Source organism: Nerophis ophidion, linkage group LG19, assembly GCF_033978795.1.
Source record: "Nerophis ophidion isolate RoL-2023_Sa linkage group LG19, RoL_Noph_v1.0, whole genome shotgun sequence".
NCBI classification, from domain to species: Eukaryota; Metazoa; Chordata; class Actinopteri; order Syngnathiformes; family Syngnathidae; genus Nerophis; species Nerophis ophidion.
The window spans coordinates 41,213,138-41,229,589 of NC_084629.1; the positions used below are offsets into that span (position 1 = coordinate 41,213,138).

The 16,452-nt window shown below is 38.9% G+C and overlaps 1 protein-coding gene across 2 annotated transcripts in view; it reads left to right on the plus strand.

Annotated features, from left to right (window-relative positions):
* Nucleotides 1-1,989: 1,989 nt before the first annotated feature.
* The window catches only part of cir1 (corepressor interacting with RBPJ, CIR1), a 34,014-nt gene continuing 19,551 nt past the window's right edge, over nt 1,990-16,452 (plus strand). Inside the window, exons 1-7 of one of the 2 annotated variants that reach the window (XM_061880016.1) lie at nt 1,990-2,165; nt 6,759-6,853; nt 6,982-7,055; nt 7,177-7,190; nt 8,846-8,901; nt 8,971-9,019; nt 12,566-12,686. In XM_061880016.1, coding sequence (XP_061736000.1) covers nt 2,094-2,165; nt 6,759-6,853; nt 6,982-7,055; nt 7,177-7,190; nt 8,846-8,901; nt 8,971-9,019; nt 12,566-12,686 — 481 coding nt within the window. In that variant the 5' untranslated portion in view covers nt 1,990-2,093. The remainder of the gene's footprint in view (nt 2,166-6,758; nt 6,854-6,981; nt 7,056-7,176; nt 7,191-8,845; nt 8,902-8,970; nt 9,020-12,565; nt 12,687-16,452) is intronic. The other variant, XM_061880015.1, reaches the window with a different exon arrangement.

A 16,452-nucleotide genomic window follows, 5' to 3' on the forward strand; every position in this document is an offset into this window, starting at 1 on the left:
ATTTGCATTTCATGTTACATTTGTACTAAAATAATGTTTTTTTATTATCGTGATTTTGTCAAAGTTGAACTGCACAGCAACGTCATTAGCTTTCGCTTCCGTCTTGTTTACTTCCGCCAGTCACGTGACTTGACTGACCTTTTTTAAAAATTAATAATGGAAACATTGTACATTTATTTTTGAATATTTGCATTTCATGTTAAATGTGTACTAAACTTATGGTTTTTTGTATTATCGTGATTTTTTTATTACTTTAACGTCAACAGCTTCCGCCTTCGCCTTGTTTACGCCCCCCAGTCACGTGACTGTCTCTTTTTTTTGCAATACGTTGACAAATATTTGTATCATGTTGTATCTTTATTCATAAAAACACGTGTTTCCTACATTTTAACACAACGACTGGCAATAGCGTGTTGTATTCTAAAACGACCTTTGGTTGGCCGAGATTTACGACACTTTTTTTATTCATAAGTTTCAACATTAACAAACAAATGAGAAAGAATAATCAAAATACTTCAACAACAGTATAAAACATTATAAAAACAGTACAAAACGGCGCTAAGGGGTTGTAAATTTTAGTAACAAAAATAGAATACAAGAAAATATAAATATGTGTATAATAAACCAGGTGCAAAGCCATAGGCTCATTCAGATTCATTAAATAACCTAAATTTGGAACACAGCATCATCCTTTTCACAGCTTTTTTGTTGTTAGAGGTAGAGAGCGTTTTAAAGTAAAGTTACAAATCTTTTTTAAAGGCACAAAAGACAGGTTGGGTATTGAGAAACCTACTTTCATGAATATAAAACTTAGCCAATAGAATAATGAGGTTACAAAGGTAGATTTATTTTTCAATTTTTTGTTCGAGATTTACGACACTTGCCCCACTTGTGATTGGATATACCTTCTTTTTTTAATTGATAATGGAAACATTGTCCATGTATTGTTAAATATTTGCATTTCATGTTAAATTTGTACTAAAACAACGTTTTTTTTGTATTATTTTGATTTTTTGAACTTTGAACCGCACAGCAACGTCAACAGCTTCCGCTTTCACCTTGTTTACTTCTGCCAGTCACGTGACTCGACTGACGAACTCTATTTTTTGAAGTACGTTGACAAACATTTGCTCCATGTTGGTGATTTTTATTTTTATTCATAAAAACACGTGTTTCCTACATTTTAACAGACCGAGTGGCAATAGCATGTTGTATTCTAAAACGAGCTTTGGTTGGCCGAGATTTACGACACTTGCCCGGTGTAAAGATCCCGCTTGTGGTTGGATATACCTTCTTTTTTTCAATAATAATTGAAAAACTGTACATTTATTTTTAAATATTTGCATTCTATGTTACAGTTGTACTAAACTAATGTTTTATTTGTATTATTGTGATTTTTTAATACTTTAACGTCAAACAGTTTCCGCTTACACCTTATTTACTTCCGCCAGTCACGTGACTCAACTGACGTTCTCTTTTTTTTGCAATACGTCGACAAACATTTGCTTCATGTTGGTGATCTATCTTTATTCATAAAAAAACGTGTTTCCTACATTTTAACATTTGCATTTAATGTTGCATTTGTACTAAAACAATGTTTTTTCTATTATCTTGATTTTTTTCGAACTTGAACAGCTTCTGCTTTCGCCTTGCTTACTTCCGCCAGTCACGTGACTCGACTGACTTTTTTTTTTTAATTAATAATGGAAACATTGTACATGTATTATTAAATATTTGCATTTCATGTTAAATGTATACTAAACTATTTTTTTTGTATTATCCTGATTTTTTTTTTAAAACTTGAACTTTAACAGCTTCCGCTTTTGCCTTGCTTACTTCCGCCAGTCACGTGACTCGACTGACTTTTCTTTTTTAATTAATAACGGAAACATTGTTTATTTATTTTAAAAAATGCATTTCATGTTACATTTGTACTAAACTAATGATTTTTGTATTATCGTGATTTTTTTTAATATTTTAACGTCAACAGCTTCCGCTTCCGCCTATTTACTTCCGGAGGGATAAAAAAACATCGCCAGCTAGTGTTAGCATACGTTTATCCCCCTTCGTTGGACATTTTTAGATTGTCAGCCATGGGGAAGTCTTTCGCCAATTTCATGTGTAAAAAGGATTTCCATCCTGCGTCGAAGTCCAATATTAAAAAGGTAAGTGAACGTTGTTGTTTCATGTTTGAGCGTGAGGACAACTCGCCCGCTAGCAAACCTAGCCTAGCTTGGTCTTTTTTTCACCTGGAGCTTGCATATTTGGAGAAAAACAATAGAGTCCATAAATAAATAAAACAATACGCGAGTAAGATAATCATCCATCCATTTTCTACCGCTTATTCCCTTTTGGGGTTGCGGGGGGCGCTGGCGCCTATCTCAGCTACAATCGGGCGGAAGGCGGGGTACACCCTGGACAAGTCGCCACCTCATCGCAGGGCCAACACGGATAGACAGACAACATTCACACTCACATTCACACACTAGGGCCAATTTAGTGTTGCCAATCAACCTATCCCCAGGTGCATGTCTTTGGAAGTGGGAGGAAGCCGGAGTACCCGGAGGGAACCCACGCATTCACGGGGAGAACATGCAAACTCCACACAGAAAGATCCCGAGCCTGGATTTGAACCCAGGACTGCAGGAACCTCGTATTGTGAGGCAGACGCACTAACCCCTCTTCCACCGTGAAGCCCAGTAAGATAATCAATCAATGTTTATTTATGTAGCCCTAAATCACAAGTGTCTCAAAGGGCTGTACAAACCACAACGACATCCTCGGTAGGGCCCACATAAGGGCAAGGAAAAACTCACCCCAGTGGGACGTCGACAATGATGACTATGATAAACCTTGGAGAGGACCGCATAAGTCCCCTAGGGCCGTGTTTTTCAACCACTGTGCTGCGGCACACTGGTGTGCGGTGAGATTATCTAATTTCACCAATTTGGGTAATGGAAGTTTGCAAATGATGTGTCGTTGAGTGTCGGTGCTGTCTAAAGATCGGCAGAGTGACCGTGTAATACTCTTCCATATCCGTAGGTGGCAGCAGGTAGCTAATTGTTTTGTAGATGTCGGAAAGAGCGGGAGGCAGTGTGCAGGTAAAAAGGTGTCTAATGCATAAACCAAAAATAAACAAAAGGTGAGTGCCCCTAATAAAAGGCATTGAAGCGATGCAGAACGGAACTAAAACTGAACTGGCTACAAAGTGAACAAAAACAGAATGCTGGACGGCAGCAAAGACTTACTGTGGAGTAAAGATGGCGTCCACAAAGTACATCCGAACATGACATGACAATCAACAATGTCCCCACAAAGAAGGATTAAAAAGTATCGAAATATTCTTGATTGCTAAAACAAAGTTTATGTGGGAAATATCGCTCAAAGGAAGACATGAAACTGCTACAGGAAAATACCAAAAAAAGGGGAAAAAGCCACCAAAAAAGGAGCACAAGACAAGATCTAAAACACTACACACAGGAATACAGCAAAAAAGTCCAAATAAATCACGGTGTGGTATGACAGGTGGTGACAGTACACCTACTTTGAGACAAAAGCTATAGTCATGCATGCTTGCTTATGATTAAAAGTCATATCCAAAAATTGTGACTGAGTTTCGTTTTTTAGAGATTTCTGCTGGTGGCGTGCCTCCGCATTTTTTAAAACGCCAAAAATGTGCCTTGGCTCAAAAAAGGTTGAAAAACACTGGCCTAGGGGACCGAAAGCAATGGATGTCGAGCGGATCTAACGTGATATTGTGAAAGTCCAATCCATAGTGGATCTAACATAACCGTGAGAGTCCAGTCCAATGTGGATCCAATATAGTAGCGAGAGTCCAGTCCAAAGTGGAGTCAACAGACAACCATCACAAGTACAGGGATGTCCCCAACCGATACACAGGCGAGCAGTCCATCCTGGGTCCCGATTCTGGACAGCCAGTACATCATCCATGGCCACCGGACCGGACCCTCACAAGGGAGGGAGGGGACATAGGAGAGAAAGAAAAGAAACGGCAGATCAACTGGTCTAAAAAGGGGGTCTATTTAAAAGCCAGAGTATAAAAAATGAGTAAATGTGGGCTTTGTGTTTCGACGCTTTATTTTTCTTCTGTTGTGTTCGCTGGACTGACTATATATTATTTTAGCACTACTGGGTGGACAAGCGGTAGAAAATGGATGGATGGATGAGAGCAATAAATAGCAAGGGTTAAAGTCACTTGCTGCTGGATTCCATTCACTTAACGTTTACATGTCAAATGCAAAATAATACTACTTTTATACCATACAGCAGGGGTCACCAACCTTTTTGAAAGCAAGAGCTACTTCTTGGGTACTGATTAATGCAGAGGGCTACCAGATTGATACACACTTAAATAAATTGCCAGAAATAGCTAATTTGCTCAATTTACCTTTAATATATATATATATATATATATATATATAATGGGTATTTCTGTCTGTCATTCCGTCGTACATTTTTTTTCCTTTTACGGAAGGTTTTTTGTAGAGAATAAATGATGAAAAAAACACTTAATTGAACGGTTTAAAAAAGGAGAAAACAGGAAAAAAATGAAAATTTAATTTTGAAACATAGTTTATCTTCAGTTTCGACTCTTTGAAATTCAAAATTCAACCGAAAAAAAGAGTAAAAGTAGCTATTTCGAATCTTTTAAAAAAAAAAAAAAAAAATACAAATTATGGAACATCATTAGTCATTTTTCTTGATTAAGATTCATTTTAGAATTTTGGTGACATGTTTTAAATAGGTAAAGTCCAATCTGCACTTTGTTAGAATATAAAACAAATTGGACTAAGCTATATTTCTAACAAAGACAAATCATTATTTCTTCTAGATTTTCCAGGACAAAAATTTTAAACGAAATTCAAAAGACTTTGAAATAAGATTTAAATTTGATTCTGCAGATTTTCTAGATTTGAATTAATTATCATTAGTTTGAAGAAATATTTCACAAATATTTTTCATCGAAATAACAGAAACTAAAATGAAGAATTAAATTAAAATGTGTTTATTATTCTTTACAAAAAAAAAATAATTTACTTGAACATTGATTTAAATTGTCAGGAAAGAAGAGGAAGGAATTTAAAAGGTAAAAAGGTATATGTGTTTAAAAATCCTAAAATCATTTTTAAGGTTGTATTTTTTTCTCTAAAATTGTCTTTCTGAAAGTTATAAGAAGCAAAGTAAAAAAATAAATGAATTTATTTAAAAAAGAGAAGACCAAGTCTTTAAAATATTTTCTTGGATTTTCAAATTCTATTAGAATTCTTAGAATTAAAAATGTCGAAGCAAAGCGAGACCAGCTTGCTAGTAAATAAATACAATTTAAAAAATTGAGGCAGCTCACTGGTAAGTGCTGCTATTTGAGCTATTTTTAGAACAGGCCAGCGGGCGACTCATCTGGTCCTTACGGGCGACCTGGTGCCCGCGGGCACCGTTGGTGACCCCTGCCATATACTATATTGCCAAAATTATTTGGCCAATCATCCAAATGATGAGAATCCGGTGTCCTAATCACTTGGCCCAGTGTATCAAATCAAGCACTTAGGCATGGAGACTGTTTCTACAGATATTTGTGAAATAATGGGCCGGTCTCAGTGTTTTCCAGCATCATAGGATGCCACCTGTGCAACAAATCCAGTCGTGAAATTTTTTCGCTCCTAAATATTCCAAAGTCAACTTTATTGTCAGAAAAGTGAAAAGTTTGGGAACAACAGCAACTCAGCCACCAAGTGGTAGGTCACGTCAACTGACATAGAGGGGTCAGCGGATGCTGAAGCGCGTAGTGCAAAGACTTTCGGCACGCCCAGCTGCTACAGAGCGCCGAACTTCATGTGACCTTCCAATTAGCCCACGTACACTACGCAGAGTGTGTCATGGAATGGGTTTCCATGGCCAAGCCGCTGCATCTAAGCCATACATCACTAAGTCCAATGCAAAGCATGTTGCTACTGGACTATAGAGCAGTGGAGACACCTTCTCTGGGGTGATGAAGCACGCTTTTCCATCGGGCAAGCTGATGGATGAGTCTGGGTTTGGTGGTTGCCAGGAGAATGGTGCATTTCGGACTGCAGTGTTCTGAGTGTGAAATTTGGTAGAGATGGGATTATGGTGTAGGGTTGTTTTTCAGGCGTTGAGCTTGACCCCTTAGTTCCATTGAAAGGAACTTTGAATGCTCCAGGATACCAAAACATTTCGGACAATTCCATGCTCCCAACCTTGTAGGAACAGTTTGGAGCGTGTCCCTTCCTCTTCCAACATGACTGTGCACCACTGCACAAAACGAGGTCCATAAAGGCATGGATGACAGAGTCTGGTGTGGATGAACTTGACTGGCCTGCACAGAGTCCTGACCTGAACCCGGTAGAACACCTTTGGGATGAATTAGAACGGAGACCGCGAGCCAGGCCTTCTCCACCAACATCAGTGTGTGACCTCACCCATACGGAAGAATGGTCGGAAATTCCTATAAACACACTCCGCAATCTTGTGGACAGCCTTCCCAGAAGCTGTAATAGCTGCAAAAGGTGGACCCACATCATATTGAACCCTATGGGTTAGGAATGGGATGGCACTTCATGTTCGTATGTGAGTCAAGGCTGAAGACTTTTGGCAATATAGTGTATGTACGGGCTATGTTTTTTTTCAGAAGCCAATACTAGGATCAGTTTTACTGAACCTTTTAATTCTGAAATGTATCCAATTCTGAGAAGAAACTGACATTCCTTTGCACCGTGCAGGTATGGATACAAGAGCAGAAGTTGACCTTCGAGAAGAGGAAGCAGGAAGACCTGATGCAGGCATACTTGAAGGAGCAGGACACTTACAACAACAGGTAACCGCCTTAAATTTAGGAAAGGTTTCAGATGTGTAAATATTTGATAATTTAGCTTGTGCGTATGCATTTCCAAAGGAATGTTTGTGCGGTCAGCCTTCAGTTGTTGTTCTTTTTGTCACCTTTAGGGTGTTGATTGGGGATGACAGGGTTAAAAATGGCCTTAATTTCATGTACGAGGCTCCACCGGGAGCAACAAAAGGTAAACGACTAAAACATTTACTTGTTTGTGTGCTGAAGGGATTCTTGATGGTTTTAATGTTTACGTCACACTCTAATACTCGTTTTTCTCTTCCTTGCTTCGATTCTTTTATATTATTCAGAGGAAAAGGCAGAGGTAAGTAAATCAAATAATAAACCTCTAAAATCTTATAAACCCCGTTTCCATACGAGTTTGGAAATCGTGTTCGATGTAAATATAAACAGAATACAATGATTTGCAAAGCATTTTCAACCCATATTCAGTTGAATATGCTACATAGACAACATATTTGATGTTCAAACTGATAAACATCTTTTTTTTTGCAAATAATCATTAACTTTGGAATTTGATGCCAGCAACACGTGACAAAGAAGTTGGGAAAGGTGGCAATAAATACTGATAAAGTTGAGGAATGCTCATCAAACACTTATTTGGAACATCCCACAGGTGTGCAGGCTAATTGGGAACAGGTGGGTGCCATGATTGGGTATAAAAACAGCTTCCCAAAAAATGCTCAGTCTTTCGCAAGAAAGGATGGGGCGAGGTACACCCCTTTGTCCACAACTGTGTGAGCAAATAGTCAAACAGTTTAAGAGCAACGTTTCTCAAAGTGCAATTGCAAGACATTTAGGGATTTCAACATCTACGCTCCATAATATCATCAAAAGGTTCAGAGAATCTGCAGAAATCACTCCACGTAAGCGGCATGACCAGAAACCAACATTGAATGACCTTGACCTTCGAACCCTCAAATGGCACTGTATCAAAAACCGACATCAATCTCTAAAGGATATCACCACATGGGCTCAAGAACACTTCAGAAAACCCCTGTCACTAAATACAGTTTGTCGCTACATCTGTAAGTGCAAGTTAAAGCTCTACTATTCAAAGCGAAAGCCATATATCAACAACACCCAGAAACACTGCCGGCTTCTCTGGACTCGAGGTCATCTAAGATGGACTGATTGTTTTTGGAAATATTTGACATCGTGTCTTCCGGACCAAAGGGGAAGCGAACCATCCAGACTGTTATCGACGCAAAGTTCAAAAGCCAGCATCTGTGATGGTATGGGGGTGATTTAGTGCCCAAGGCATGGGTAATTTACACATCTGTGAAGGCACCATTAATGCTGAAAGGTCCATACAGGTTTTGGAACAACATATGCTGCCATCTAAGCGCCGTCTTTTTCATGGACGCCCCTGCTTATTTCAGCAAGACAATGCCAAGCCACATTCAGCACGTGTTACAACAGCGTGGCTTCGTAAAAAAAAGAGTGCGGGTACTTTCCTGTCTCCCATGGAAAATGTGTGGCGCATTATGAAGCGTAAAATACGACAGCGGGGACCCCGGACTGTTGAACGACTGAAGCTCTACATAAAACAAGAATGGGAAAGAATTCCACTTTCAAAGCTTCAACAATTAGTTTCCTCAGTTCCCAAACGTTTATTGAGTGTTGTTAAAAGAAAAGGTGATGTAACACAGTGGTGAACATGCCCTTTCCCAACTACTTTGACCTGTGTTGCAGCCATGAAATTCTTAAGTTAATTATTATTTGCAAAAAAAAAAAGTTTATGAGTTTGAACATCAAATATGTTGTCTTTGTAGCATATTCAACTGAAAATGTGTTGAAAAGGATTTGCAAATCATTGTATTCTGTTTATATTTACATCTAACACAATTCCCCAACTCATATGGAAAGGGAGTTTGTACATCACTACACCTAATGTGTGCATTTGGTTTTATTTATTTAAAATCTCGTCACATGATTTGTGTGTGTCCTTTTTTCTAGGAAGGAGGAGAAGAAGAATGCAAATTTGAATGGCAAAAAGGGGCTCCAAGAGAAAAGTAACAATGTTTTTCAAAGTTTGCATTACTATTGCATGTATTCTGATCAAATTATTATTATTTTTGCAGATATGCAAAGGATGACATGAATATCAGAGATCAGCCGTTTGGGATTCAGGTAATTAAAGCTAAACATGTTAGATACGGTATGCTAATTATTATTTATTTTTAAATACTAGGGGGCTTTTAATAGGGCTGGACGATTATGGCAAACTTAATAACCACGATTATTTTTGATTGATATTGTAATCACGATTAATTACACCATGTGGCGCAGTGGGAGAGTGGCTGTGCGCAACCCGAGGATCCCTGGTTCAATCCCCACCTAGTACCAACCTCGTCACGTCCGTTGTGTCCTGAGCAAGACACTTCACCCTTGCTCCTGATGGGTGCTGGTTAGCGCCTTGCATGGCAGCTCCCTCCATCAGTGTGTGAATGGGTAAATGTGGAAGTAGTGTCAAAGTGCTTTGAGTACCTTGAAGGTAAATTTGCAATTTATGAATAAAGGTTGATAAAATGTCAATAAAAAAAATAATGATAAATGGGTTGTACTTGTATAGCGCTTATTTACCCCTTTTTAAGGAGCCCAAAGCCCTTTGACAGTATTTCCACATTCACACACCGATGGCGGGAGCTGCCATGCAAGGCGCTCACCAGGACCCATCAGGAGCAAGGGTGAAGTGTCTTGCCCAAGGACACAACGGACGTGACTAGGATGGCAGAAGGTGGGGATTGAACCAGTAACCCTCAGATTGCTGGGACAGCCACTCTACCAACTTGGCCACACTGTCCTCCTGTCACAAGATCCGGAATTTGTATGTGCCCATTAATCGTTTTTTTTTTGGTGATTATTATATTTTCATAATCGTGAGAAGCCATAATCCAAATCAACATTTGATTAATTGTCCACCCATACCTTTTAACTGGTAGCATGTTTAATCAATCAATCAATCAATCAATGTTTACTTATATAGCCCTAAATCACTAGTGTCTCAAAGGGCTGCACAAACCACTACGACATCCTCGGTAGGCCCACATAAGGGCAAGGAAAACATGCACCTCAAGTTTAGTCGTGCACCATTTGCGTTCCAGCTTTCTACATAATAATTTCTGAGCTCTAGTTTCTTCTGTAAACCACGGGGTACGCTTTTTTGGAGCCTTTTTTAACTTTAGCGGTGCTATGTTATCAATGGTTTTGCGCAGGGCGTCGTTAAAGTTGTTAGTGAGGTTATCAATAGAGCCCACATACTTTGGAAATGGTGCCATTACCGAGGGCAGTAGGTCAGCAAGAGTTGTCGTTGTGGCAGCATTAATGTTGCGGCTGCTATAGCAGTTATTATTATTATTAGTTTGACGAACATGCGTCTGAACCTCGAATTTTATAAGGTAATGATCGGACAATACTTTAGTATACGTTAGTATCGTAATTTTAGAAACGGTGATACCCCCGACAAGCACTAGGTCTATCGTATTACCGTTGCGATGCGTGGGTTCATTTATTATTTGTGTAAGACCACAGCTATCAATTATAGTCTGGAGCGCTACGCATGGTGGGTCCGATGGGGTATTCATATGTATATTAAAGTCCCCCATTATGATTATATTATCGGCGTGTGTCACTAGATCAGTAACGAACTCTGAGAATTCATTGATAAAGTCCGAATAGAGCCCTGGGGGGCGGTAGATAACAGCCAGGCACAGAGGCAGCGGTGTGACAGACCTCATAGTAAGCACCTCAAACGATTTATATTTATTATTTATGTTAGGACTAAGGTTAAAGTTTTCGTTGTATATTAGTGCGACCCCCCCACCACTTTTAAGGGGACGGGCAATATGCGCGTGTGTAAAGTTAGGAGGACATGCCTCATTTAGCGCAAAAAAGTCATTTGGTTTAAGCCAGGTTTCGCTGAGACCGATGACGTTAAGATTGTTGTCTCTGATGATATCATTAACTAACAACGTTTTGGGAGACAATGATCTTATGTTTAAAAAACCTATATTATAGGTAGTGGGCTGTTTTAGGGAATTTTTGATCAAATTATCCGTAGTAGCAATATTAATATTGTTGTGTTTATTATGCCCAGTGCATTTAGTAAAGTTACGACCATATCTAGGAATTGATACGACGGGAATTTTCCGATTGTTTGTTTGTTGCTTTGATAAACTGAACGCATCATAGTTTGCCACCTCAGTAGAACGCATGTCCAACTCTGAAACAATCAAAGCAGAAAAAACTTGTTCTCATTTAACTGACTCCTTACCCAGACCAGTAGTCTCGCATCTTCCATTTAAATCCGGCTTAAGGATGGAGGGAAGTGGTATTCTGTGGGGATTAGCCTTCTGCTTTGTTTTTAGCCCCGCTCGGCATCCGCGTTTCCGATCACACCGCTGGCGTCTGCTCTGTAGACGGCCCCCGCTGCTACTAGTTTAACACCTTACAAATGAAATCATTTGGATGTTTAAATGAAAAATAAGATCTTCCGGGTACAGAAGCAATGTATTGGGATCACAAATAAATGATAAATGGGTTGTACTTGTATAGCGCTTTTCTACCTTCAAGGTACTCAAAGCGCTTTGACACTACTTCCACATTCACACACTGATGGAGGGAGCTGCCATGCAAGGCGCCAACCAGCACCCATCAGGAGCAAGGGTGAAGTGTCTTGCTCAGGACACAACGGACGTGATGAGGTTGGTTCTAGGTGGGATTTGAACCAGTGACCCTCGGGTTGCGCACGGCCACTCATCCACTGCGCCACGCCGTCAAAGCAACCATTATTTATTATTTTATTGTTATTATGGGAGAGTAGCCGTGCCAGCAATCTGAGGGTTACTGGTTCAATCCCCACCTTCTACCATCCTAGTCGTGTCCTTGAGCAAGACACTTCACCCTTGCTCCCGATGGGACCTGGTGAGCGCCTTGCATTGCAGCTCCCTCCATTAATGTGTGAATGTGTGTGTGAATGGGTGAATGTGGAAATAGTGTCAACGCGCTTTGGGCTCCTTAAAATGAGGTAGAAAAGCGCTATACAAATAAAACCCATTTATCATTATTATTATTTAAATTTTTTATTTTATCAACCTTTATTTCTAAATTGCAAAATGTACAAACAATTGAGAAATAATAATAATCAAAATAAGTACAAAAACAGTACAAAACAGCGCCAGAGGGTTGTAAACTCAATAAAGTAACTAAAATAGAATGCTAAATGTACATATATAAAACAAAGTGCAAAGCCATAGACTCACACAAGTTCAGTAAATAATTTAAATTTGGAACACAGCATCATCGTTTTCACAGCTTTTTGGTTGTTAGAGGTAGAGAGTGTTTTAACGCAGAGTTTTAATTCTTTTTTAAAGGCACAAAAAACAGGTCGGGTATTGATAAACTTAGATATATGAATATAAAACTTAGCCTTTAGTAAAATGAGGTTGCAAAGGTAAAATTCCTTTCCAATTTTTTTTTTTCTTATAGTGTAAATATGTAACTTAGATATTGGGTTTTACTATGTAAAGTGCTTTGAATCACTAGAGAAAAGCGCTATATAAATATAATTCACTTCACATCATTAGAATTGAATGCTAAATGCGCTAAAGCCAAACTCCTGGATCCATTTGTATTAGTAAAATAGATTCCTGAATGCATTTGTTGTTTGTTTTCCAGGTGCGCAATGTGCGCTGCATCAAATGTCACAAGTGGGGCCACGTGAACACGGACAGAGAATGCCCTCTGTTTGGCCTGTCAGGCATTAACGCCAGCTCTGTGGCTTCAGAAGAAGGCGCAGGTACAGTTCACTCGGGAAATAATCACAGCTGTCTCACAAACTGTGTTACATGTGTTGTATGTGATTATTTTGTTGGGGAACAAAGAGTCCTGACTGACATTTGACATGCTTTGATTTTGGATTTTTATTAAGGTTCCCCATTAGCTGGTTGCCACAACAACCCACTAGTCTTCCTGGGGTCCACAAACACAATACGATTACAAATAAAAGCATATAATTATAACTACACAATACAGAAACAAATAAAAGCATTAACAAGCAAACAGTTTACAGCAGGGGTCACCAACGTGGTGCCCGCGGGCACCCGTAAGGACCAGATGAGTCGCCCGCTGGCCTGTTCTAAAAATAGCTCAAATAGCAGCACTTACCAGTGAGCTGCCTCTATTTTTTAAATTGTATTTATTTACTAGCAAGCTGATCTCGCTTTGCTCGACATTTTTAATTCTAAGAAAGACAAAACTCAGAATTTGAAAATCCAAGAAAGTATTTTAAAGACTTGGTCTGCACTTGTTTAAATCATTTATTTTTTTACTTTGCTTCTTATAACTTTCAGAAAGACAATTTTAGAGAAAAAATACAACCTTAAAAATGATTTTAGGATTTTTAAACACATACATTTTTACCTTTTGAATTACTTCCTCTTCTTTCCTGACAATTTAAATCAATGTTCAAGTAAATGTATCTTTTTTTATTGTAAAAAAAATAATAAATACATTTTAATTTAATTCTTCATTTTAGCTTCTGTTTTTTTCAACAAAGAATATGTATGAAGTATTTCTTCAAACTTATGATTAAAATTCAAAAATAATATTCTGGCAAATATAGAAAATCTGTAGAATCATATTTAAATCTTATTTCAAAGTCTTTTGAATTTCTTTTGAAATTTTTGTACTGGAAAATCTATAAGAAATAATGATTTGTCTTTGTTAGAAATATATCTCGGTCCAATTTGTTATATATTCTAACAAAATGCAGATTGGATTTTAACTTATTTAAAACATGTCATCAAAATTCTAAAATTAACCTTAATCATGAAAAATTACTAATGATGTTCTATAAATTCTTTTTTTGATTTTTTTTAAAAGGATTCGAATTAGCTAGTTTTTCTCTTCTTTTTTTCGGTTGAATTTTGAACTTTAAAGAGTCGAAATTGAAGATGAACTATGTTTCAAAATTTAATTTTCATTTTTTTCCTGTTTTCTCCTCTTTTAAACCGTTCAATTAAGTGTTTTTTTCATAATTTATTTTCTATAAAAAACTTTCCGTAAAAGGAAAAAATATATATGACGGAATGACAGACAGAAATACCCATTTTTTTTTATATATATACCGGTGTATGTAGATTTATTTATTAAGGGTAAATTGAGCAAATTGGCTATTTCTGGCAATTTTTGTAAGTGTGTATCAAACTGGTAGCCCTTGACATTAATCAGTACCCAAGAAGTAGCTCTTGCTTTCAAAAAGGTTGGTGACCCCTGGTTTACAGTCACAGACTAATCATTACCATATAAAAATAACTACACAATACAAAACCAAACAAAAATCCTCAACAAGCAAACTAATTTACAGACTCAGATAAAATATGACTTTCATTTTAAAAACCTGTTTACTTTCAATGCCGGTGAGAATTCGAGGCAGGTTTTTCCAGAGCGATACTGATAAATAAAAGATTTCCGCAAAGCATTCTTCCCTGCGACGAGGGAGTACACAATGACCCTCACTAGACGCCCTGGTATTATGATTATGTATAGTGCTACTGTAAACTACATGGGCCATGAGAAAAGCAGGAGTTTAACTACTGGTTACTTACTGATTTGAACAATATTAGCTGACAACCTGTAACCCTGCATCAAAACAAAGCATAGTTTTACGCTCTATTCACTTAATTATATACACATTCATTGATTTACTATTGGCAAGTCACTATTAGCCTGCAACTAGGGGGCGTGTCTCTCAGATTTGAACAGTTGCTAGAACGGACTCTTAACTCCTGAACAATCACAGCAAAGTAGGCGTGGCCAGGGAGCAGGCTGCAAAACCTGAGCGTTTCTGCCAAGAGGCTCTTGTATACAATTTGAGGCTTATATCCATCCATCCATCCATCATCTTCCGCTTATCCGAGGTCGGGTCGCGGGGGCAGCAGCCTAAGCAGGGAAACCCAGACTTCCCTCTCCCCAGCCACTTCGTCTAGCTCTTCCCGGGGGATCCTGAGGCGTTCCCAGGCCAGCCGGGAGACATAGTCTTCCCAATGTGTCCTGGGTCTTCCCCGTGGCCTCCTACCGGTTGGACGTGCCCTAAACACCTCCCTAGGGAGGCGTTCGGGTGGCATCCTGACCAGATGCCCGAACCACCTCATCTGGCTCCTCTCGATGTGGAGGAGCAGCGGCTTTACTTTGAGTTCCTCCCGGATGACAGAGCTTCTCACCCTATCTCTAAGGGAGAGACCTGGAAACTCATTTCGGCCGCTTGTACCCGTGATCTTGTCCTTTCGGTCATGACCCAAAGCTCATGACCATAGGTGAGGATGTGAACATAGATCGACCGGTAAATTGAGAGCTTTGCCTTCCGGCTCAGCTCCTTCTTTACCACAACGGATCGATACAACGTCCGCATTACTGAAGACGCAGCACCGATCCGCCTGTCGATCTCACGATCCACTCTTCCCCCACTCGTGAACAAGACTCCTAGGTACTTGAACTCCTCCACTTGGGGCAGGGTCTCCTCCCCAACCCGGAGATGGCATTCCACCCGTTTCCGGGCGAGAACCATGGACTCGGACTTGGAGGTGCTGATTCTCATTCCGGTCGCTTCACACAATTTGAGGCTTATAGTGTATTTTAAATAGGGATTCATGATCATTTACTTGGCGATTTTTTGAATTATGACATCACACAAATGAACGCGATAACACGACAAACTTGCTCCAATAATGGATCGACGAAAGCTCCAATGAGGCGTCTTTGCCCGCACTGTGCTGTAAGTGGGTTAGGGTGAACAAATCAAGCGCTCCTACCTGATAGGCGGTTGTAAACTTCCCCTGAGCTCACAGTGTTGACAAAGATGGCGTCGATGGTGCACAAACTACAGTTAACCTCTTACGGCCCAAGCTGTTTGTTTACATGCTTGTTCTATTTATCTTTGCTATTTGGGCTTATTGGACCCTAATGACAATAAAAACCAAGAATCATCTTTAGATAGATAGATAGATAGTACTTTATTGATTCCTTCAGGAAAGTTCCCTCCGGAAAATTTTAATTCCAGCAACAGTGTATAGTATTGAAATAAAATTAAAAACTAATTAATGGGGGTATAAATGGAAACAAAATAGAAAAATATTGCAATAAGACTACAAATAAAAAGCAACAATGAGACTACAAATATAACAGTAAAATAAGAATCTAAGAAAAGAAACTAGGCACTGTTATTGATGTACTCAGTCCATAAGTAACAAACACGTACTTCATGTTTAGTGACATGCTAATTCTTATTTTTACACTTTTTTTCCCCCAAGTTATACTCTTCTGACACCACCAGATGGCAGTATAAGTGTCCACATAAGGGGCCATAAGACCCCAATTCAGTAGTGTACACCATTTTGGAAATAAGAGCTAAAAGGTGCTGTCTACGCATGTGCCCACTAAGCCTTTAGGGTTTTAAATCTAAATTTATGAAATGTTAGATGTGAATAAGTTACGGACAGCATGGCAGTAGAGGTGTTAGTGTGTCTGCCTCACAATACAAAGGTCCTGGGTTCGATCCTGCACTC